Source organism: Alexandromys fortis, unplaced genomic scaffold, assembly GCF_014885135.2.
Source record: "Alexandromys fortis isolate MF-2015 unplaced genomic scaffold, M_Fortis_MF-2015_v1.1 scaffold_88, whole genome shotgun sequence".
NCBI lineage: Eukaryota > Metazoa > Chordata > Mammalia > Rodentia > Cricetidae > Alexandromys > Alexandromys fortis.
The window spans coordinates 5916512-5939482 of record NW_026067961.1 but is presented as its reverse complement, the minus strand read 5'-3'; the positions used below and the strand labels follow the sequence as shown (position 1 = coordinate 5939482).

Below are 22971 nucleotides of genomic sequence, written 5' to 3'. Positions count from 1 at the left end.
ACACCACTATCTCAAATGAGTTTCAGAAACTAAGGATTTGGCATATGGAATCAAATGGCTAATTTCACTTCCAAAGTCAGCACACACACAGGCTACACTCCTGCCTCAATGGCATTCCAGTCAGACCTGCCCACTTCCAATGCCCGGGCCATTAAGAGCCATCACACGTCTCCTCTTCCTGCAGTCCTGTCCTCCACCCCATGCTTTGATTTCACAGCCTTAGGTCTTACTGTAAATGCTGCTTCCATGACAGGCCCTCCCAACATTACATGCTGGAGACACACACACACACACACACACACTCCTTTCACTGTGGCTATCACTGGCATCTATGTGATTATCACTCAGTGTCTTCATCACTCACCAGACTACAAGACTGTGAGGACAGGAGCCAGCTCTGGTTTGCTCACCTCTCTGCAGAGACGTGGCTTGCAGTAAATACACTCAATAAATATCTAGCAAGTGAATGCTTATGTATGTTAGAACCCAGGAAGGTGACCCATCCTTTATCTTTACACAGAAGTGGAAAACCTTTCAGGAAGATGGGTCATACCGGGGCAGAAAAGTAAGCCACCTAACTTTATACTAGTCTGACTTTTCAAAAGCAAACTTACGATGGATATTGACCACATAGACTACTTAGAGATCCCGCTGTTACTTAATTTTACTATGTAAAGTATAATTATTAGACAAAATTAAAAACCACTGTAGTGCATGTGTTCTTTACGACCTTGACATGTTAGGCAGAGGCTGTACTGCTAAGCAAAGTCACCAGCCCAAGAGCTACTTGTTTTTAGAAACATACATTCACAGGCATATCATCACAAAATAATGCTGGACTGCACATTAACGGCGACAGTTCCTTCTGTCCATGACAAAGGCTGTTCTAAACACTGATGCACTGGAGGCACTGTTCACGTCCATCTCTAGGAGAGTCTACGGCAAGGCAGAGGCACTGGCTCTGTGACACAGACACACTCACTAGACAGCTAAGTGCTGTGCAATCAGAACACAGCCTTTAGCCCGACGCTGTGCAAGGCTTCTCCTCGGAAGCTTTTAAACTCGAATTTCACAGTTAACTCTGGATTGAATGTCCTTATACTTTGACCCAGCAGACTGAAGGAGAACAGGGATGGAGGGGAGAAGATGTAAAAAGACACATGAGCAGAAAACGATGTGAAGTTACATCAGTAAGAGAAGCTAATTTGTCAACATAAAGAAAATCAGCATAGTTACGGTGATACTCATAGAAAAGACATCAGTTTAGGTACTTGAGAAAGGTCACAGAATAACCATCTTTTCCTCCTTTCATCCAGAAGACTAACATATATTTTACATTTCAGCCCGAGTTATGATGGCGTTTCATAACATCCCAACATGCTGTAAGAGAATAGCTAAAGGGACAAGCTCTTTTACTCTGGATACAAAGATTCACCAGAGGCAGCCATGGCCAAGAAACACACCTATCAATGGAATTCAAAGGAAACATGCAAATTTTTACAGTGAGTTCTGTTTATAATTCTGGGCCAATAGGGAACCTGACACCGTGAACTATAACAACAGAAAGGACCTATAACGTGACACATCTGGTCACCACTGCACAACTGGGAGATGCTGCTGGGGCAAAACTGAAGAGCTGTTCTTCACTGACTGCTATGACTTCACCTTCTCCCAGGAGCTTCTGTTTGGCGGTAAGATTTGAACCCAGAGAAATCACCACCGAGTTCTCCCCAACTCACCACCTCAGCCCCCTTCTTGCAAAGAAGTGTTAGCTCTAGAACCCAGAAATCCCAACTAATGAAAACATCACCTCCTGAGCCCATGGCTCCACGAATATTCTAAATGAAAATCAGTGTGGCTGACTGCTTTATATCTATTCTTATATACGACAGACGGGACAAAACTAGAAAGAAACTATGTGTTTTACTTGGCACAGTGAGTGGCCACATTAAGGAGGATTCTGACTTAACTCTTTCATAAAACCAACTCAAGATAAAAGTACTTCTAAGAAGAAGTCTCTTTTTTTTTTTTCTTTTTCTTTTGAAGACACTATGTAGCCCTGCCTCTTCTGGAACTCACTATGTAGAGAACAGATTGGCCTTGAACTCACAAAGATCTGCCAGCCTCTGCTGTGTATCACTATGTCTGGCTCTAAGCAGAAGTCTTAATGACTACATTCATTTTGTTAGAGATAATGAAATATAAAAAAGGGGGAAAATGGATTTTTTTATGGTGTTTAATTAAGTAAGTAAGTATATAGTGGTCTGCCTGCCTGCAGGCCAGAAGAGGGCACCAGATCTCATTACAGATGGTTGTGAACCACCATGTGGTTGCTGGGAATTGAACTTAGGACCTCTGGAAGAGCAGGCAGTGCTCTTAACCACTGAGCTATCTCTCCAGCCCGAAAAATGGATTTTTAAAAAAGGTTCTTTTCCTCTAACTCATTTAAGTTGCCTGTCCTAAGTGAGTGCCAGAGAAGCCCAGGACTCAAGGTCCTCCTGACTGACCACTGTGTTGGGATTCTCTTTACCAGGCCTCCTCCTCATAGTGTGATGTGCAGAACACGGCAAACAGACAGAGGAGTGAATGCAAAGTGAATAAGCTAATGATCAGAATCTGGTTCTACTGCCACTCTTCTTAGACTAGAACAGGAATGTACTGAGGGATACAGGTCGGAATAAATAAAGCCCTCTTCGCGCACACTTCTCTCATTTCAATATAAAATGGCTTCTCTAAAGCCCTAACCTGGCAATGCACCACAGGCTAACAATATTCACGACTACATAATCTCATCTCATTTGTTCATGGAGAATCTGTATTATAGAACTCAGGCCACTTTAGCAATTTCGGTGCCACTTCTACCTAAAGCTTTTCTTTCTGTTCTCACCGTCAGTCTCTCCAGTGAGTGATGAGTTCTCACCAGGGGTCCAGTCCATACAACACCTAAGTCTGAACTCTATGTCTCTATTGTGTCAGGAGACGAGCAACTGGTGCTTACCCGTTCCACAGTGGTGGATTAATGCATCATTAACCTTAATCTTTGTTTTTTCCACACAGGGCTTCTTTGTATCACCTTGGCTGTCCTAAAACTAGCTCTGTAGACTAGGCTGGCCTCGAACTCACAGAGAGCTGCCTGCCTCTGCCTCCTGAGTGCTGCCACCACTGCTTGGCTTTGTTTCTGTTATTTTTTTTTTTAAGACAGAGTCTCACGTGTCCCAAGATAGCTCCAAACTCTCTATGTAGCCACGTATAACCCCAAACTCTAATCTTCCTGCCTCCACCCCCAAGTGCTGGCATTGGAGGTGTGCACTACCATACCCAGTTTAAAGCAATGAGCATTCTACTATCAAACCTAAAATGACTTCATTACCAAGAGTGGACGTGGAAATATCAGGAACCTATGCACCTCTGACAGAGGGGTGTGCACACCAAGAGCTGGAGACCTCAAGGTGAAAGTTTCATGTACCACAAACCAATACTGATGATGGAGACAAAGATAACTCCCTAAGGTCCATGATTATAAACCCTACAAGTTATTTCTGGCAGAAGTCAGGACCTGCAGATAGGTTCAGAGACCAGACACAGCAAGACCGCCGCTGTCAACAAAGGAGAGCTGGGCACTCCGGATTCTTCTCTAGAGCAAGTCCACTGCAGTCCTCTAATTTCTGAGGCCACCGATTCCTCAGCCTAACCTGGGGCTCTCTTGGCTCCTGCTCATTTTATTCCCATCTGTTTCCCTTTAGAGATGAAGCATCTAGACTACAGTAACGTGTGCTGAACCCATTACATGGGAATCTTAATTGCTGGGCAATCTGGGCCAAGCAGTCTCCAGGTAGTCCTCATAAGATGCTGTCTTGTGTACTAAGTAGACCGTGCCTCCCAGGCAAGGCCTGTGATCATTTTCTAGCCTCACTGGCCTTCACAGACCTTTGAGCACTGGAAGACTCAGGCAGGACTGTTCTTGAAGTAAAGGGCTAAAGCAGGATTATCCAAAATTGCACAAAGAGGCATTTAGAACAAGAGCTGGTCCCTTTTCGCCTTTCTCACAATAACCTCACCAACCTTCCTACTAAAATGAACCAAGGGGATCGGTCGTAAAACGGGTCATGCCCATCACTGAAGAGCTCTGATCCCTCTTCCGTCCCTGCGTCAGAGCCGGTGTCATCCACGAATGCCTCATCATCAAAATCCTCCATGTCATCCTGCTGCTCGTCAGCCAGTTCAGTGATGTCGGAATCGGCCGTGGAAAAAGTGGGGGAGGGTGTGCGGTCGGCAAGGCGCTCATTCACACAGCCGTGGAAAATGGGGGAGCTAGACACCAGGTAAGACGCCGATGAACACAGGCAGGGAGAGAGGAACAGTTGGTTAAATAGGACGCTCAGGAGCCAACAGGACAGAATCCACACGGTGAAAGCAAACAGAAAGGCCAAAGTGGAAAATGAGCATAAACTGCATGGCTCAGGTAAAGGGTACAGGGCAGGCTGAGAAGATCTGTAAGGACAGAGCCTCAGAATAAGAAACGCAAAGAGCCTCCATGAGTGGACCATCTCAGGTTGTTGATGTTCTCCAGTTTACACAAAAGATCAGCATCCTGTCCTCCAAAAGCCACTCATAAGGAAAATAATATGGCTTTAAGCAAATTCTCTTGTCAGTGCAAAGCAGAACACCAAATGGATGAAACTGTGTATACCAAAGCAGCAGAGGCTCACAGGAGACTTGTCTGGCCGGTCCCCCTCTGCAAAGCCTCGTCTACTATCAGAATGGAGTGGAAAAGGTTGACCCATAACTACTTTCAGTCAGCTCCTTTACCAACCATAGCAGGGCAATGAAGAGTAACTCAAAATTCTGGAACTAGTAAGCTCAAGATTCACCTAAGGCTGGAGAGATGGCTCAGTGGTTAAGAGCACTGGCTGCTCTTGCAGAGGACTTGGATTTGGTTCCCAGCACCCTCAAGTAGCTCACAACCATCTGGAAGTCCAGTTCCAGGGGATCCAATGCGTTCTTTTGGCTCGGGTGAGCATCCGGTATGCATATAAATACAGACACATATGCAGGCAAAGTACCCATATACATAAAAAATAAAATCTTTTTAAAAAAATTCACATTTCTCTGCTTTTACATTTCTAAAACTCTTTAGAAGTAAAATCTAAATACACACTCACTAAGGTGCTTTTGCTTCCATAAAATGTTGAGAGCGATATCTTTATAAAAGAAATTTTATGAAAGAAGAGGCTAGCATGGTGTGCAGTTAACTTGCCCTGGGTAATAACCGAAGCAAGAAAATACTGATCAGATTTCAGAGGTTCTCCACCACAGTCTGAGAACACACCCTGTGACTTCTATCTAAGCTGTACGGGATTCAGACAAGTCTTTTTCTTCTCAGTTTACCTTGATCAACTACAAAACGTTTTGCAAGGTGAGAGTCCAGGATGACCGTCAGATGCTCTGGCTACAAGTCTGAGAAAGCAATGCACACGGTGTGAAACTGAAGTAAATATACTAAAGAATACAGTGGTTCAGAGCGGAGAAGATCAGACAGAGGTGGCTTTTGGTTTTTTTCTTCTAGTGCTGGGAACCGACATCCTAGGCTGAGCACCAAACCCCACCTGAGAAGAAGCTTTTATATTCCTTTCCCCCATACTCTCTACCAACATTTTAAAAAGTAAAAGTACTTGCTATTATTTTTTCAAAGACAACAAAGTCACTACATACCTTCCCACAAGCTTGAACCAGTGGAACCGATCGTAGAAGGGGTCGCTGCCGGTCATGGTGGCTTCGCTCTCGTCTTGGGCACCGGAAGCCATCTCACCTGCTCTGTCATACATCTCTCGCATTAAATCCAGTCTCTGTCTGTGGGGCAAACACGGGGCAAACTGAGTTCAGATCAGGAGACGGCACTAAACTTCGCTCTGGAAACTGCTTGCATGCAAACCACTTCTAAGAAGCCACTCCTATCACTTAATGCTATTAGACCAGGCACAGCCATCAGCACAGAACCAAAACGCTCAGAATCCAAAATGTGTGAGCAGAGAGAGAAGCCACTGGAAGTAAAAAAACGGCCTATTGAGTCAGATTTTCTCAGAAGCACATACAAGCGTGTGATCTGATTTGATTAAACTTATAGTCGGGGAAGACACGAGCTTCAATGGTGTTTGACATCTCAAATAAAATTAGATAAAAGGAATTATTTTGTCACACTCGATGTAAAAGAAATGAAATGGTCTCTCCCCTGCTTATTAAAGATTACATGAGGCCCAGGACTAGAGTAAGAGGATCCAAGATAGAAATAAATACAAACTTGGCTCATCTAAAATATAAGAGGGCTTATGAAAGCAAATTAAAAAAATCAATAAATGTCTAAGTTGTCTGAGAAATGAGTGTCACTGACTTGAGAAAATAGACGGATGATAATATTCTTGACAGTGCTTAGAGGCCACAGAAAAGGAACTGACATTATCTTCAGAAAGAGGTGAGTATGAGGGAACCCATTTAAGCAATCAGCGCAACCCTCTTTTTTTTTTTTTTTTTCAAGACAAGAGTTTGTGTAGCCTTGCCAGTCTGGAACTTGCTTTATAAATCAGGCTGGCCTCGAACTCACAGAGATCCTCCTGCCTCTGCCTTCTGAGTGCTCGGATTAAAGGCGTGCACCACCACAGCTGGCTATTTTCTTTTAAAGAATATTCTTTTATGAGTATTTTCCTACTTGAGTTTATCCAAAGACCAATAATGTGTTGCTCCATTCTTCAGGTCCTGGACTTCCACTGCCACCACTGTACGAGGGAAAGGCCTGTCCTCGTGAGTTTTTTCCATCTCCGTGGGAAGTAATTCAGGAGGCAAAGGGGAATACAGGGTGTCAGTCAGCAGAACGAACTGAAACTGCACCTGAAGCGAGAGAATAAAGAGGGACAAGTGTGCATATGACTGTCTCAGCACGTGAGGGTCAGACACAGGGACTGGGGATTCAGCAAGTGCAAGGCCCTGGGCTCGGGCCATAGTTCCGGGAGATTCAGAGACAAGGCGATATAGCATTGCTAAAGGGAAAGAGGTCAAATACAGAACATCTATCCAACAGACAGCTGTGGCTAACTGAAGACCTGGTCCACATTTTAACTGAGGGGACAATCTTAATTTTACACTAAGGTGTTCACAAACTTTGTTTTCCTGGGGTGGCGACTTTCCCCCCACAAACTAAAACCTCAGTAAATATGGCAGGAGGATGAAGACTCCCGTGGAACATAAACAAGAGGCTGAAAGGAGGATGGCCACTTCCCAAGGGGAGGACGCACATGCGGCCTTTTAGTGGACTGCAGAGGGTAACTACTAATCATTCAAGCGTTTGCTATGTAGCAAGTATCATGACTATCATTTTCTTCTTGCATTATTATTACTTCTTGCCTTGTATTATTACCTCCAAATACTAATTAAGCAACAGGTACGGCAACAAGAAAAGATAGAGTTCCCGACTTTAGTTCACGCAATAAGGAGAATGGTTAATAAATAACACAATGTATTTCTGAAATCATGAGTGAAGATGTCACCTACCCCAGTTCACAAATGTAAAACACTCGCCTAGGAGAAGACAACAGTTTTCCAGTCGGTAGTCTGTGTTTTTTCCTACTACACAATAAAGTCCCCAGCTCTTGAGCAGTGAGGCACACAGAACCAAGGATTCCAAATTTAAGAACAATATTTGGACATTGCACACAAGGCGGTGTGCTCAGTCACAGCAGCAGTTTGGGGCTGTTGACATGTCTAGGCACTGTTAGAGTTCTGCATGCAGCCGTTCTCTCGTCTCACATCACCCTCGGTGGCAGGTTCTGCTGCCACCCTAGTCTGTAGATGAGGCCACAAAGCTATGGAGCCATTAGGTCAGCTCAGCTGCTGCTGGGCTGGACTGGCTGGCTGAGCGCAGAGCACATACACTGGTCTCAAAGCTGAAGGGCGAGAACTACAAGAAGACCATGGTTTTCCCCAGAAATCTGACAAAAGCATGTATCTGCTGACAGGTTTATCCAGCTCCCACTTAGAATACTCAGGTTTGTAAAATGAGCCAGAAAACAACGACTGTAAATTTTTAATTACTACCTATGTTAACTTTTCATTACAACCTATGTTGCGCTGGCACACAGATGGAATAAAGCTTTTCACGGCACCAAACAGCTGAGTCCCCCCAAGTGAAAGGCGAATTTAAGGCTATTAATTTTAGTGAACGCACTCTGCCTCCAGATCACCCTCCATACCTTCTTCTTTAGCTCCACGCTGATGGCATTGGCTTCCTTCAGGTATACTGCATTACCCCAGAGTAAGTCCCGTAACGAAGTAAACTGGTGAGACTTCCATTTCCGGAAGGCCCACTGGGCCAACTCAAACTCATGCTGTGTCCAAGGAACTGAAAGAGCAGAGGAGGCAAACTTAACAGTGACTTCACAACTGTGAGGGACTTCATCCCTCCTATGCAGTATATATGTGTATTCTAGAAAAACCTAAAATGTACAGAATACGGTTCTGGGTTGCTTGGCTTGTTTGAGACAGGTCTCATGCAGTCCAGGCTGGCTTCAAATCTGCTATGAAGTCAAGAGTGGCCTCGAACTCTTCATCCTCCTGCTCAACCTCCAAGTGTTGGGGTCACACACATCCCTGTTATTTTGTTATTTTTGTTTATTGTAAACTTTGCCTTGCAGTTATTTATTGGAGGACGGGCATGTGCCATAGCTGCATGGAGAGGCTCGAATACTACTCGCAAGAGTCGCCAGGTGGCGGCGCACGCCTTTAATCCCAGCACCCAGGAGGCAGAGGCGGGTAGACCTCTGAGTTCAAGCACTGCCTGGTCTACAGAGTCAGTTCCAGGACAGCCAGGGCTACACAGAGAAAACCTGTCTCAAAAACAAACAAACAAAAACAACTTGTAAAAGTCAATTTTTTCCTTCGACAGGGCGGGTTCTAGAGGTCAAAGTTAGGTCGTGCGGTTTGGCAAAAAGCACTCTTACCTGATGAGCCACCTTGCCAGCCCCCCTTTCCATATATCTACTTCTAATGTCCCTGGTATTTTCTATATTGCATACTTTCATAACTCGACAATAACTAACAGTCAAAGGCCCCCAATCAGCTAAGAAGTTGATTGAGATAGGCAAGCATGACCAAACAATATAATTAGCAATCTGACAGGAATGAGCCAGTCATAGTGGCTCAAACCTATGATCCCAGCATTAGGGATAGCGTGGCAGGAAGGGTGACTTTAGTTCCAGGCCAGTCTACAACAGTGTCAGGCCAGCCAAGGCGACATGTCTACCTGGCAAGGCTCTGTCATAATCAAACCAATCCGCCAGCAATGGCTTTGAGTCACCAATACGTCCCAAATTCCTCAGCAGGGACTTACGGACAGGAACTAGAACACTGAACAAACTATATAAGCATCGATTAAGCTCTATATTTACATGAGCCTGACCCAGGAAGTTCAAACGTGCAGTGATGAGAGATGGTCTACGTGACGTTCCTGAAAGATTGTGTGAAGACAGTGCTCAGAAACCGCAGGAGCTCTAGGAAAGCTGCCAGCCCCCTCCCCACACCCGACAGAATGGCCGTCTGGAGTTGCAGCAAGCTCAGTACAAGGGCAATAAAGAGCAGGGAAAATCCGAGGAACCCAGCTTTGTAATGGGATCAGACCCCAGCTCTCACCTTCCTCCTCCTCCTCCTCTTCCTCTTCAGTTGTTTCTGCAGCCAGAGAACGAGTCTCGACCTGCCTCTGCAAGGCCTGCAATTTACTCTCATAGTCCTGAGTGAAAAGAAAGGAGATAACATGTAGAGAAGGGAGGAAATAAGAAGGAAAGGGGGAAACGGAAGGAGGGGAAGCAAAGGCAGCAAGGGACAAACACAGGAAGCGGGTGGGGACAGTGTCTCACACATCAAGGATTTCAGAGAACAGAAATCCCAGGGAGAATCCAAGTCACCAGGACCTCCTGAGACCCCACTCTTCCTACTAGTCCAAAGGGGAGAGAATTAAGGCTATAGATTTTGAGGCTCCTTGTGGCTGAAGACTCCAAGCCCACAGTACTCCTGAACTGAAACAGCTGGTTCGAGGGCATCTATGTTAAATATGTACTAGTATATGGACTGAAATGAGTACAATACAAATCAGGTTTACCTCTGTTTCTCCACCTGACCCACGTATTCTCTTTTCTCGCTGAAGGACTTATAAGCTTTTAAATTCTGTGTCTGTGGGATCGTGCAGGAAGAGGTCACAACAGGGTGCTGGAGCCCAAGGAGCCAGGGGGACAGCTGTGAGCAGCCTGCTGCTGGGACCTGGACTCATGGCCTCCCCAAGAGCAGTATCTGCTCCTCACCGCTGAGGTGTCTCTTCAGCCTTGCTCTGTGGACTTTCGGTACAAGCAGCATGACCACAAAGGGAGCAGTGGTCACTGGATGATGGGGAAAAGTCTTGTTCTTTTTATTAATTAAGATTTATTATTATTAATTATTAAATGGGGGACTGAGTTTTGGGTCTAACAACTGGTCTTACTGTCTTATAACTCCAGAAAACAAACGTTTTCCTAAGTAATAATTTCTTCATTTTTAAAGATTTTATAGTCTATGATCCTTCTTACCCAACAGCTGGAGAAGGATCAACAGATAAACACGAGAGTCCTCTTACGTGGAATGATGCTAATCAAATGGCACTCCTGTGTGTATGCTTGCACACGCATGTTTCTGTGTGTGAGTTCAGGTGTGCACATGTGTAGAAGCTAGAGGCTGTCGTTGGTACCTTCTTTATTGTTTTCTCCACCTTTTAAAGTTTTAAATTCTATTAATTCGTTTGCTTATTTATTTCTTAGTGTGTGTTTTGTGTGTGTGTGTGTGTCTGTGCGCGTGTGAGTGTGGGCACACACGCGCTGCAGTGAGGTGGAGGTCAGATGACAAATCTTAAGGATCGGTCCTCTCCTTCTACCACGTGGGTTCCTGAAATGGAGCTCAGTCAGCAGGCCTGGCATCCAGCGCCTTTACCCGCTGATCCATCTCACCAGTCCACAATAAAAAGATTAACAAGTCAAATCAATTCCATGTATAAATGTCAACTGAATCTCAGATTAAAACACACACTTTTTTTGTTTTGTTTTGTTTGATTTTCGAGACAGCCCTGGCTGTCTTGGAACTTGCTTTGTAGAGCAGGCTGGCCTTGAACTCATAGAGATCTGCCTACCTCTGATTCCAAGTGCTGGGATTAAAGGCATGAGCCACCACCACCTGGCTAAAACACACATTCTTCTAAAATTTGTATTTATGAGAAAAATAAGAATAGATTATTTATTTGTTTGCTTGTTTTTCAAGAAAAGGTTTCTCTGTGTAGCCCTGGCTGTCCTGGAACTTGATTTGTGGACCAGGATGACCTCGAACTCACAGAAACCAGCCTACTTCTGCTTCCTGAGTACTGGGGTTTAAAGGCATATGCCACCACTGCTCGGCTAAAGGAGACTTTTAAAAATGGGTGTATAGGGCTGGAGAGATGGCTCAGTGGTTAAGAGCATTGCCTGCTCTTCCAGGGGTCTTGAGTTCAATTCCCAGCAACCACATGGTGGCTCATAACCATCTGTAATGAGGTCTGGTGTCCTCTTCAGGCATGCAAGCAGACAGAATACTGTATACATAATAAATAAATAAATAAATATTAAAAACTCACTTTAAAAAATGGGTGTATATTGCATGATGTAGAACTAGCACTAAATTTCTTAGAAGATAATCATATTAATAGACCAGCACTGGTTTGAGGAGGTATAAATATAGAGGCACTGAGGAGCCAACTACCATGATGTTCCCGTTTTCAAACTAAAAGGTGAACAAAGTGATGAGGGGCTGGTGAGATGGCAGGGGTGAGAGGACCTGGGTTCGGTTCCCAGCACCTGTATCAAATGGTTCAAAACCACCTTGTAACTCCGGCTCCGGGAGATCCAATGCCTCCTGGTGCACATCACGGTGCACATAAACTAATGAAGGCACATCACATGCAGATAAATAAATAAAGTTCTTTGCACCATTTTTTCAGCTTCTCTGAAGTGTTGAAATGTGCACTTGGTAGCCATTAATTATTCTCCCCTTACGACCTGTTTATAATATGGGATTCTTCCAGCAAAAGGAGAAAGGCATGCCGTTTCATCTCACAATCACCAAGGAGAAAAACCCACATTTCCTCTTGGGGAGTTCTTCAAGAACAAGTCTTTGAGTTGGTCAGACTACCAACCAGAACAAAGTCTAGACTCTACCAGCTAAGGTGTGAGGACAGCTTTCTTCAGAGGTTCTCGCCAGGCTTTAGTGGGAATAAACGATCTCTCATGACACTCAGAATGGGGAAAATACCAACCTTCAACTAAATTCTGACCAGAATTTGGTAGTTCAATAGAAGAACCATTTTCTGAATTGAAGTTCTTTCCCAAACCTAGCCACTTATGAGCTTCCAAGGATAGAGTCACAATATCTGTCACGAACATGTGCACGCATGCATGAGTGTGCACATGTGTGCATGTGCCCCTCAGAGGCCAGAAGGTGGCACTGGCTAGAGCTACAGGTGACTGTGAGCTGTCTGACACAGGTGCTAGACATCCAACTCCAGTCCTCTATAGCAGCCGCAAGCTCTTAACCTCTAAGCCATCTCTCTAATCTCGAGACATATGCATTCTGTTTTCCTACTAAGAACCTGATGCTACAAATACAGGGGTTAGTAAGAAAAAGGGCCTGTAGGTGAGGGGAAAACAGACGGCAAACAGTGGACATTCCCACACTCTAACCTTGGTAGAGAAGAGCATTCTGGAGAATAGACAGCAAGGTAGAAGACAGACGAGGAAGACCAGGGAGAAGTAAGGGATGAAGGGACACTTTCAGATGGGGTGGTAGGAAAAGTGACATGAAACCGACGTCAGCCGAGGGACAGGAGAGGCTGCTCCCATTCCTAGAGGCACCTGTCAGACCTTTTACAGCATCCTACATTTCTCTCTTGGCTGGTCGCACAGTACTGATAACCAGTGTGGTTATCTGTCCAGTGGCTGCTTCTCCATAATTCTGAATTTCACAAGCACAGGGACCACACTGTCATTTCCTATCCGAGCATCTGACACATATATCTCTCTTCCAGACAGAGACAGTCATGTCCTCATCTTCTAGATCAAAAGGACTCAAAAATGACCGCCTTTTAGATCAAAGACCAGCACACCATGGCCGCTGGGCTGGATCCAGACACCTAACTACATGGTCAACAAAGCTCAAAGCGCTACTAAGGACTAGGAATAGACTCCAGTACACGCACAAAGCCCCATCTGGTTCCATCCGAACACCAATTTTAAAGTGTTACAATCTGGCTGCCAGACCTAGGCACCATTAATTTTGGCAGTGGACACATCAACTGTTCTCACAAGACTCTAGGACACTGTGACACTATACTCAGGAACGACGGCTCTGAGTCCTGTGTGCACAGATGGCTGGTGAAATGAACACAACAGAGAAGGCCCTCATTCTGTTAGCTTACATCTGCACGAAAGAACCAAGCAAGTGCATAGACAGGCTAATCACAGGTTGTAATTACTAGAATAATGTGAGTTGATAGACCGCTTGTCTAGAAAACAAAAAAAAATATATAGCACTGTATGGACTAGGTGTGTTGGTGCAAACCTGCAATGTGAGCACTAGGGAGGTGGAAGCAGGAGGAACACAAGTTCAAGGTCACCTTCAGCTACACAGAAAATTAAATGCGACACAGGAGACCCCATTTCAAAAAATCATTTCTTTCTTTTGAGACAGGGTCTTACTATGTAGCCCTGACTGTCCTAGAACTTACTAAGTAGACCAGGCTGGCCTTGAACTCAACCAGATTGGTCTGCCTCTGCCTCCCAACTGCTGGGATTAAAGGTGTGTGCCACCATGCCTGGCTGGGGTGGGCTGGGGTAGGAAGAATGGCACAGAAGCAAAGATTTGGAAGAGATAAGCATGACAGGAAACAAGCTGCTGTGCGAAAACGTGGAACTGAGAAGAAATAAAAGGCCGGTGGCATTTGCGCTATGATGTTGTCGAGACGTGAGCTTAGAGGTCGGCAAATAAGCACAATATGTAAAACCTTGTAAACACCACCACAATTCGGGCTTAGCAGTACAATGGAAAGCCCATGAGGCCACTGACAGGAAGCAACTCGGATTCAGATGACTCTGGCTGCAGCATGGGCAGCGAAAGGCAGACGCGAGAGCAGGCACAGGTCAGGCTAGGAGGTGAGAGGCCATGGTGACACAGCTTGGTGTCTCTAAGATGACAATTTAGACAAAATCAAAGTCTCTACCTTGAGTTTTCTGGATGGGCAGTTTTTAACAACAGAAGCTTGGCTTCAAACAACAAGATATAATAAACAAGGAATCACAAGAAGGGGTACATCCATATCCCAGGCGACACCTCACACCTTGTCACATTTAAACATGCCCCTCATCAGGAGGAAGATAATCTCAAACCTATGTCTGCTCCCCACGGGCCCAGTGATCTTTAACATATCGCAAGACATCTTTTCAGACTTATTTATTTTATTTTATGTATATGAATGCTTTGCCTGTCTGTTGGATCCCTGGAACTGGAACTGGGGTTATGGATGATTGTGAGCCATGTGGAAGCTGAGATTTGAAACTGTAAACTCTGCAAGAGCACCAAGTGCTCTTAACCACAGAACCATCTTGCCAGCCCCCTATAGCCGCCCCCCTCTTTTTTTGGAGCGAGAGAAAGAGAGGCCCAGGAGATCTCCCTGTGGCAGTTTCCTCAGTGCTGAGATGACAGAAGTGAGCCACCATACAGTGATATTTTATTTGTGTTTTAATAAAGCTTGCCTGAAGATCAGGAAAGCAGAGCAGCCAAGCCACTAGCATTCTTACCTCTAGCAGGGCTCAGACAAACAAAGGGGCGATCCTGTTCTCAACGTGACTGCAGATTGCAAGGCTCTGCACCAAATCTCCAATGGCCAACTGAGCCCTGAGCTCCTGTCTCCTCCCATCTTATATTCACCTCTAGTGCCGAGATTAAAGGTGTGCACAACAAGAGAGAGTTCTAGGATAGGCTCCAAAGCTACAGAGAAACCCTGTCTCAAAAAAACAATTAAAAAAAAAAAAAAAAAAAAAACGCACCACCACTGCCCAGCCTCTACGGCTGACTAGTGTGGCTGCTGGGGTTAAAGATGTGTGCCAGCACCGCCTGGCCTGTACGGCTGACTAGTGTGGGTGGCTTTGCACTCATCTTCAGGCAAGCTTTATTTATTACACCTTTGCTTCTAAGGCTTTCCTCTCCCTCCTGGCACTGCTTAGACAAGCACTCTTTCTCACCTGAACCAATCAGCAACTTCCCAACTGGTCCGCATGGTTCTGAATTGGCCTGCCTACAATTTACCTTATCTATCAGTGGCTCTCAACCTTCCTAACGCTGTGACCCTTTAATCCAGTTCCTCATGTTGTTGTGAGGAACTCATGTTACTTCACTGCTATTCCATAACTGTGTTTTGTCACTGTTGCGACCAAATGTAAACATCTGCTATTCAGGGCATCTTACATGTGACCCCTGTGAAAAGGACATTCAACCCCAAGGGGTCACAATCCACAGGCTGAGAATCACTGCTCTATTCCGTGCCCACAGTGGGCTTTCTAAAAAGATGGATCTAATAAAGGGATCTCCAAGTTGCCACTGGATTGACAGTTTGACCCTCATTCCTTCCAATCTCCTTGTCTTTTGCCTACCATGACAAATATGGCCATCTGACCATCCCAAGTGATCCACATTTCCCCAGTCCTATCCTGGTCTCTTCCATTTGGATCCTCCCTCCCCCACCCCCTTTCTTTTTACTTTGGGAAATCCTTGGTTCTGCTGTGGGGCTTGCCCTTGGCTTAAGGCTTCGGTCCTCCACAAGCCTCACCTACCACTATTCTCTCCAGATGTGATTGCCCACACAGACGCCACCGCATATACCGTACTGCACCTAAATCACTCCTGGGTCCTAGGACACGCGTGCTCCTGGAAACTCCACTAGTTTCTCCCAGAGCAGAGAAATACAAAGTACTTGAAGGGGAAATATGAGCCCTGGCCCGGAACAATTCACACTTAGCATGTCTCATGCATATCAGTTGCATATGTTGTGTTCTAAATTGCAATACACAGCTGTGTTATTTTCCAATTTGAAAAAGCTGCTAGATCCAAATTTTTTTACAGTCATGTCTGTGTAAAGGTGTCAGGCCCACTGGAACTTAAGTTGCAGATAGGAGTGAGCTGCCACGTGGGTGCTGGGAATTGAATCCAGGTCCTCTGGAAGAACAACCAGTGCTCTTAACTGCTGAGCTCTCTCTACAGCCCTTGGCTTGGCTAAGATTTTTAACAAGACCAATGGCCCACCAAACAAACAAAATGAAAATTCTGCTTTGTCCGGCTTCATCTTTAGCAAACTAACAATAATCCGAGTGGAGAAAAGCGGAGGTTAAAGGGGAGAGAAATGGTTCATCACTTCAGGGAATTTCAAACCATTAACTATATATGAAAACAATGGAAAAATTTAATACAAACTGAAATCAAAAAGTATTACTCTCGCTCATTTAAAGTTCCCAGGGAAGAACTGAATTACTTGTTTTCTTGTTGTTTTGTGGCGCTAGAGATAGAACCCAGGGCTTTGTGTAATAGGTTAAGCACTAGCATACCACTTAGCTACATTCCGTGGCCACAAATTTTGCAAAATAGAAAAGGCTATTAAATACAAAAGCTTGAAAATAGTCCATACAAAATAGATCTAAAAAGGTCCATACAAAATAGATCTAAAAAAGATCCTTGGCACGCAACTACCTTCTGCTGAAAGGGCAGTAAATACCGTCAGGAGAGACTGATTCATTAGCATAGTCTTGTCTCACTTCCCTCCTCCCACAGAGATAAATCACACTTCCAAGCGCATTTCAACTTTTATTTATTGAGGACTTTATTTTTTAACATTACAAACTAACTCTCCCTTTCTGAAAAGGCAGGTCTTACACTCAGACAATCTTCAAGCATTGTTTTAAGAAATTGAGAAGAAAACCACAGTTCATCCACAAGAAGATTCACAACTTCTTTTTACAGTGATAAGAAAAACAACACATTCCACACCCTAAAGTGGACCAAACTAAGTCTACCTAGAGCAGATTTTAAAATCTAGGGAAGATGATATCAGCCAATTATAAAAATTGCTTGTAATGAATTTGTCCCTAACGATGCAGAACCCATGCTTGCTTTGCTCTGAACCTAAGCCTCCTTCATGATGGTACACAGACTACAGGAAGTTTTTCCTCCTCTTGGGCTTCTGTGTAAACCATTAAGGCAAGTCAACAAAGGACCAGTAAGGCACCAGGTACAGCAGCCGACCACAGGAAGCCTGTGTAATCTGATAGCATTTACAAATCCAGGCATTGGAGTGGCAAAGTCGGTGTTTTGTTTTTAGTATCTTACACTTAAGCACAAAAGGTCACTTCAAGTCACTTCAATGTAATAAACAATTTGCTGTACTAGAAGAATCAGAAGCAAGAATAAAGGAAAGGCCCTTTGGTTTAAATTCATTAACCGGATTTTCTAACTGTCCATAGAATTACATTCTAGTCTGGAAAACTCAGTCCCAGTAATGCCAGATCATTATCTAATTTCCCAAGCACAAACACTTTCCCCCATTTCACAATGATAACACTAGGAATATTTTCATAATCAAACAATGCTTTGATGAAGACAATTTCTCTTTGGTCTTGTTTAATTTAAGCTGAAGGAGAGATACCCACCATTTAAAATACAAAACAAAACAAAGGAGAAAAAACAAAACAAAAACAAAAACCAAGCTGACCCTGGTGGCACAAACCTCTAACTCCAGCAACTGGGGGAAGCTGAGGCAGATGGAGGGTGGCAAGTTTGAGGCCAACGTGGGAAAATCAATGAGACTCTGTCTTAACAAAGTAATAAGGACCCATGGTGGCGCTATATATGTCGGTGAATCAACCAAGCAATTTGTGCACACAGTTTTCTACGGGAAGTGCTCTGAGATGCACGAGAGGACATGGCTACCAGTCAAGCCTTGGTTCATTTCTTTCCTGGTCACCTAAAAATGAAGGGCTCCTTTAGATGTCTTACCATTTCAGTATATGAGGGCACTTAGATTAGCAGGCAAAGAACAAAATTAACTCTCTGGACTGCCCCGTGGGCCACCCGTTCCCACACCTCACATGACAGTGTCGCACACTCTTTATTCCAACCTCAACAGTGGCACGTTAGCCGGCTCTAGTGTTCAGTAGTAAAGCAAGTATTTTATCTAAACTAAAAGCCAAACTCTGTGGACCTGAAATATGTTATTTCAAGGACTTTTTGCTAGAGTTGGAACCTAAGAAATCATGACTTTTAATTTTAGAAAATGAAATTCTTGACAAAAAAAAGTCAGTAATAATTATGTGTGGAAAAGATAAGACAACTGTAGATTTTCACAGATTTGAAGTGACTGACATGAAGTAGCCGCCAAGAGTACATTCAAGCCAATGGCACAGATTGTCATATCTCAAGGAAGTCAACACAGAGCAGGTATCACTCACCCGCTGAAACTGCCACACAAACTTCCACTGAAGACTAGAGCTGCTCTAGCTCTATCTCCCCAAATTCCTTTTTTTTTTTAAGAGAAAAAAAAGTTGGAAGCAACTTTCTGTGCATTAAGACATTTTCTTAGAAGAGAGGGGAAAAAAAAAAAAGCCTGCTACAATGAAAAGTAAGGCTCTAATAAAGCATAGCACCCACACACAGAGCAAAAAATCAGCACACAGTCCCAGGCTAGAAGGCCCCCTGGAGGCTCTCGGCTGCAAGTTCTCACACTGTGGGGAGACAGATGCTTGGGAGATGTCTGGGTGTGACTAAGGAATCAACACTGTCAAGTCTGGTAATCTCTAGCTCTTCAAGCTGACTCTTAGGAAAGCTTCTGACAAGTCCAAGAGATCAGAACGTATATAGAAAGCCATTCTTTCCTTCCATTTAAATCCACTGTTTCTGTTTTTCTTTCTCTATTTAAAAAGAATTCTCCATTGAGGCAAATGCAACCACAACATGGCGAAGTGAGGTATTGACAGTTCATCAGGACTCATCTTTCCTTGCTTGAGTATCTGTGAGCAAACAACAGTTGACCACATGTGTCATCTCCAGACTCAACTGCAGTTCATTTTTATTAGCTCATCAGTTATTGGAAAAGGCAATGAAGAGGTGAGACTCAGCCTTCTTCCCATGTCCAATCTCCTTCTCTCACCAGATAATCTTCTCAGAAACATATACACATTGCTCAAAGCACATAATAGAATTTTTGTTGGTATTTCTGCTGGCATAATTTTACCAAATACAGTTCATTCTACATGTGAGATAGTAAACTTCGAAACACAATCAAATAGAAGCCCAGAGAGTGCCAATTTAAAGATTTCAGAGTCACAGCAAGTTTTACATATGTTCTGATACACTAAAATTACTGTGTCAGGGCCCAGCAGTGGTAGCCACGCCTTTCATCCCAGCACTCGGGAGGCAGAGGCAGGTGGATCTCTGTGAGTTTGAGGACAGCCTGGTCTACAGTGTCAGTTCCAGGACAGCCAGGGTTACACAGAACCCTTGTGTGAGAAAAAAACAAAACTGAATTAGTTCCTTACAAATAGAGAGTAAGATGACGATGCAAGGCTGCGCAGGACAAAGTCTGTCTGAAGAGCTTGGGTTTGAGCGTCTAAAAATGCCAACTGTATTTGATGAGAAGACCAGACATCAAGGTGAAATCTTAGGCTGTGGCCACACAGTTACGTGTTATTTTAAAGCCAGTTTCTAATGTTTATGGGGACTAAGAGGCACTTATTCTATATATCAAAGTCCTCTTTTGAATGTTTGTTTGCATAAACCAAGTGGCAGGTCTTTTTGAATATCAAATCAATTTCTAAAGTACTATAAAAAAATAACAAAACTTACACCAAAACAAGACAAACCAGTGTAAGTGCATTAGTAATCTAGGCACCATGGAAAGAAGTGTCACAAAAACCAGGGCCTAGATGTTTTATACCAAATTCTAGAACCTGCCCACTGATAATACACAAGCCAAAGGGAGGTGTCAAAAACGCTTACCAGTGTTTTACACTTTAACAATAAAAACCAGTTAGTATTTGTAGGAACGTAACATTAAAATCATAATGCACCGACACAATCCATGAGCTAACATTAACACTGCCTGTTTGCTTTGCTACAGTTTCAAGTTTGTCCAGTAATGTATTTATACTGTGGTTTCTCGACCAGCTTTGAGATTGGGTGCTGAGAATTGTCTCCTCATCCTTGGAGGTGTCACAAACTGGCTACAGTGGTTGGGCTTGTCAGTCTGCTTTTGACAGCAATTGGCTGTACTGCCTTCTGCCTGACCTCCAGTGTTGTAATTACAGTAAGACTGACGGTGTTGGTGAATATGACGCTTGGCCTGGAAAGCTTGGAGGTCAGCGGTGGGGTGGCCACTGTGGGAGTTTAATGACTCTGAGGAGGCAGTTGCCTGGCAGCGCGTATTTTTCGGTTGGCCATTATTGAGAGAATTGCTTCTCCAACGTAGCTGAGGTGGTGGTTGTTGATTGTTAAGATGCTGTTTGCTAACTTGGATATGATCTTGACTTCTTGTACCCTGGGAGCCCCATGTTGACTGGGGGTCTTTAGAAGGTGCTCTACCCACTTTTTCTTGGCTTTCTTCTTTATTTCCTTTTCTTCCTTCTTCATCTTTTGGAATTCTCAGCTCAATAACCTCATCTTCTGTTATAATAATATGTGTCCCAGGACTCCAAGAGTTTCTATGTTTAGGATTGCTCTTAAAGGGGAAACGGGGCTTCCGGTTCTCAGGAGGGATGAACCTGTGGGGTACATTCTGCCGACGAAGCTGTTTTGTTATCTCCTGCTGTTGCAGGTTCTTAAAACGGATTTGCTCTTGCCTCATCCAGCGTAGACGCCCACGTCTAAAAGCTGGATCCCCACTCATGAGCTGGGAAACACGTTCTTCTTTGCCAAGGTCTCCACTTTCGCCTTTATTGACTCCATTATCAGAGGTGCTGTTAGCACCAGCACCAGGAGGCTCTTTTGTTTTCTGATTTCCTTGGCTTTTCTGTTCCTGAGAGCCAATCAATGGCAAGACTTTCTCCATTTTGAGCATTTTATTTCTTAAGACTTTGATCTCTTCATCTTTCATATTATTTTGCTTTTTGACTTCTTGCAGAATATCTTCCAGCTTGTCTATGTGAACCTTGAGGTCATCCACATCTGTCCCACCTTTCCCAGTGGCCATCATATCTTCCATCTTCTCATCCCCTACCCCAACAGTGTCCCAGACATCCCTGGCCACTGCCCTCCAAGAGTCCCGCTCATTGGGATCTTTCTTTCCATACATGGCGCAAAGTTCTTTCATTTTAACAATGGCCAAGGCTTCGATCTCCTGTCTACTGTGCCTAAAATCGTTGAGGGCAACTTCATAACAAATCTCTTTAACAGCCTGAATCTTAAGATCTGAGATGGTGACCCACTTGGAATCTTTACTCAGACGCCTTCTTTGAGGGATTTGATACATTTTAATCGGTTCTCGTTTCTTTCCACTGCTGGGGAGGCCACACTTTTTAACAATGGTTTGTAACTTGCTGGGAGGTAGCTTTTCTCTCAGAGAAGTAATAAGTTTCCAGCTCTCTTCACAGGACCTCTTGTCAGAATCGTCCCCGCTATCAGAATCCGCGTCCTTTGGAAAAACAAAATAAAAAAATGGCCCCCAAATAACCAAAATTAAAATGTAAAAAAGGAAAATCAAATTGAAGAAAAAAAACAAGCAAAATGCCTTAACCAAATTTAAAAAATAAAACAAAATACTAAAAAACAAATTAAAAAAAAACTAAAAGTCAAAACAAAACCTAGATGGGGAAGTCTACTAAGACTTATGTATATGTAGATTACTAGTAATCAAAGATGCTTGTATTCCTGATCCAAATACCCATTTTCTGAGGTAAATGGACCACATTATTGGAGGGTTGACAGGCTCTCACTCTAGTCACGTGAACTAGTGTGAGATAACCCTTCCATCATACCCAGAAAACGTAAAGCCCATGTCCCACACATGCTAACAACATGCAGCCATTTCCCCACATTTGCCTTGGTTATTGCTGTTGCTTCTTCCAGAATCTCTTCCCCCAGAGTGAGCACGGATGCCACACAAAGATGTGACGAGCAGGCAGATTAACAAAGGTTAGTAAAACTGCAGGATGCCAAGTTTTGTTTAGCTTTACTAAAGTGAGCAACCCTAGAAAAAAGTTAGAAGAAAGTAGAGAAAGAAGCGAACAGAGATGATGTTAAAAGTGCCAAGAATTCCTATTTGCAGAACATAAAGGTTCTTATCAACCACATTCCCTTTTCTGTTGGATGGGAGGATTCTGAACTAATCCTTCTAGAAGCAGATACTGGATTTGCCCTTTTCTTTTGCATAGTAAATTAATCCACTTCATTTGTACATTAAAGTTTGTTACTCTGAGACCAACAAAGCATTTTAAAAAGGGATAATGGGCTATTTTTATTTTTACACAATGAAATCAATAACCTCCCTCTAAAATTTTGAGAAGTTACCAGAATAAAAATTAAATTAAACATAATTTAAAAATCCCTAAGTAACAGTGTATTTTAAACTTTTTCCTTGGGACAAAGTGCTTGGGCCTTGTATATGCTTAACAAGCACTCCACAATTCTAGTATAATAGAGTATTTCAGAAGCTAGGCTTGGGAGTTCACACCCAGAGTCTCAACACATGGGAGTCTGAGACTGGAGGATTGCTACAAGTTCCAGGACAACCTGGGCTTAGTAGACAAGACTGCTTCCAACAAAAAAAACCAACCAACAAAAATTCTACAGACAGGGGGCTGGAGAGATGGCTCAGCGGTTAAGAACACTGACTGTTCTTCCAGAGGT

At 43.8% G+C, this 22971-nt stretch overlaps 1 protein-coding gene across 6 annotated transcripts in view; it reads right to left on the bottom strand.

Annotated features, from left to right (window-relative positions):
- Positions 1–22971, bottom strand: part of Kif1b (kinesin family member 1B) — a 135589-nt gene that overhangs the window by 38073 nt on the left and 74545 nt on the right. For 4 of the 6 annotated variants that reach the window (XM_050153338.1, XM_050153340.1, XM_050153339.1 and 1 more), the window contains 4 exons: positions 9676–9772; positions 8241–8389; positions 6704–6882; positions 5713–5850 (listed from right to left, as the gene is read on the bottom strand). In XM_050153338.1, the coding sequence (XP_050009295.1) occupies positions 5713–5850; positions 6704–6882; positions 8241–8389; positions 9676–9772 (563 nt within the window). Of the gene's footprint in view, positions 1–4062; positions 4312–5712; positions 5851–6703; positions 6883–8240; positions 8390–9675; positions 9773–16928; positions 21758–22971 lie in introns of those variants that run through there. The other 2 variants (XM_050153343.1, XM_050153342.1) reach the window with 2 other exon arrangements.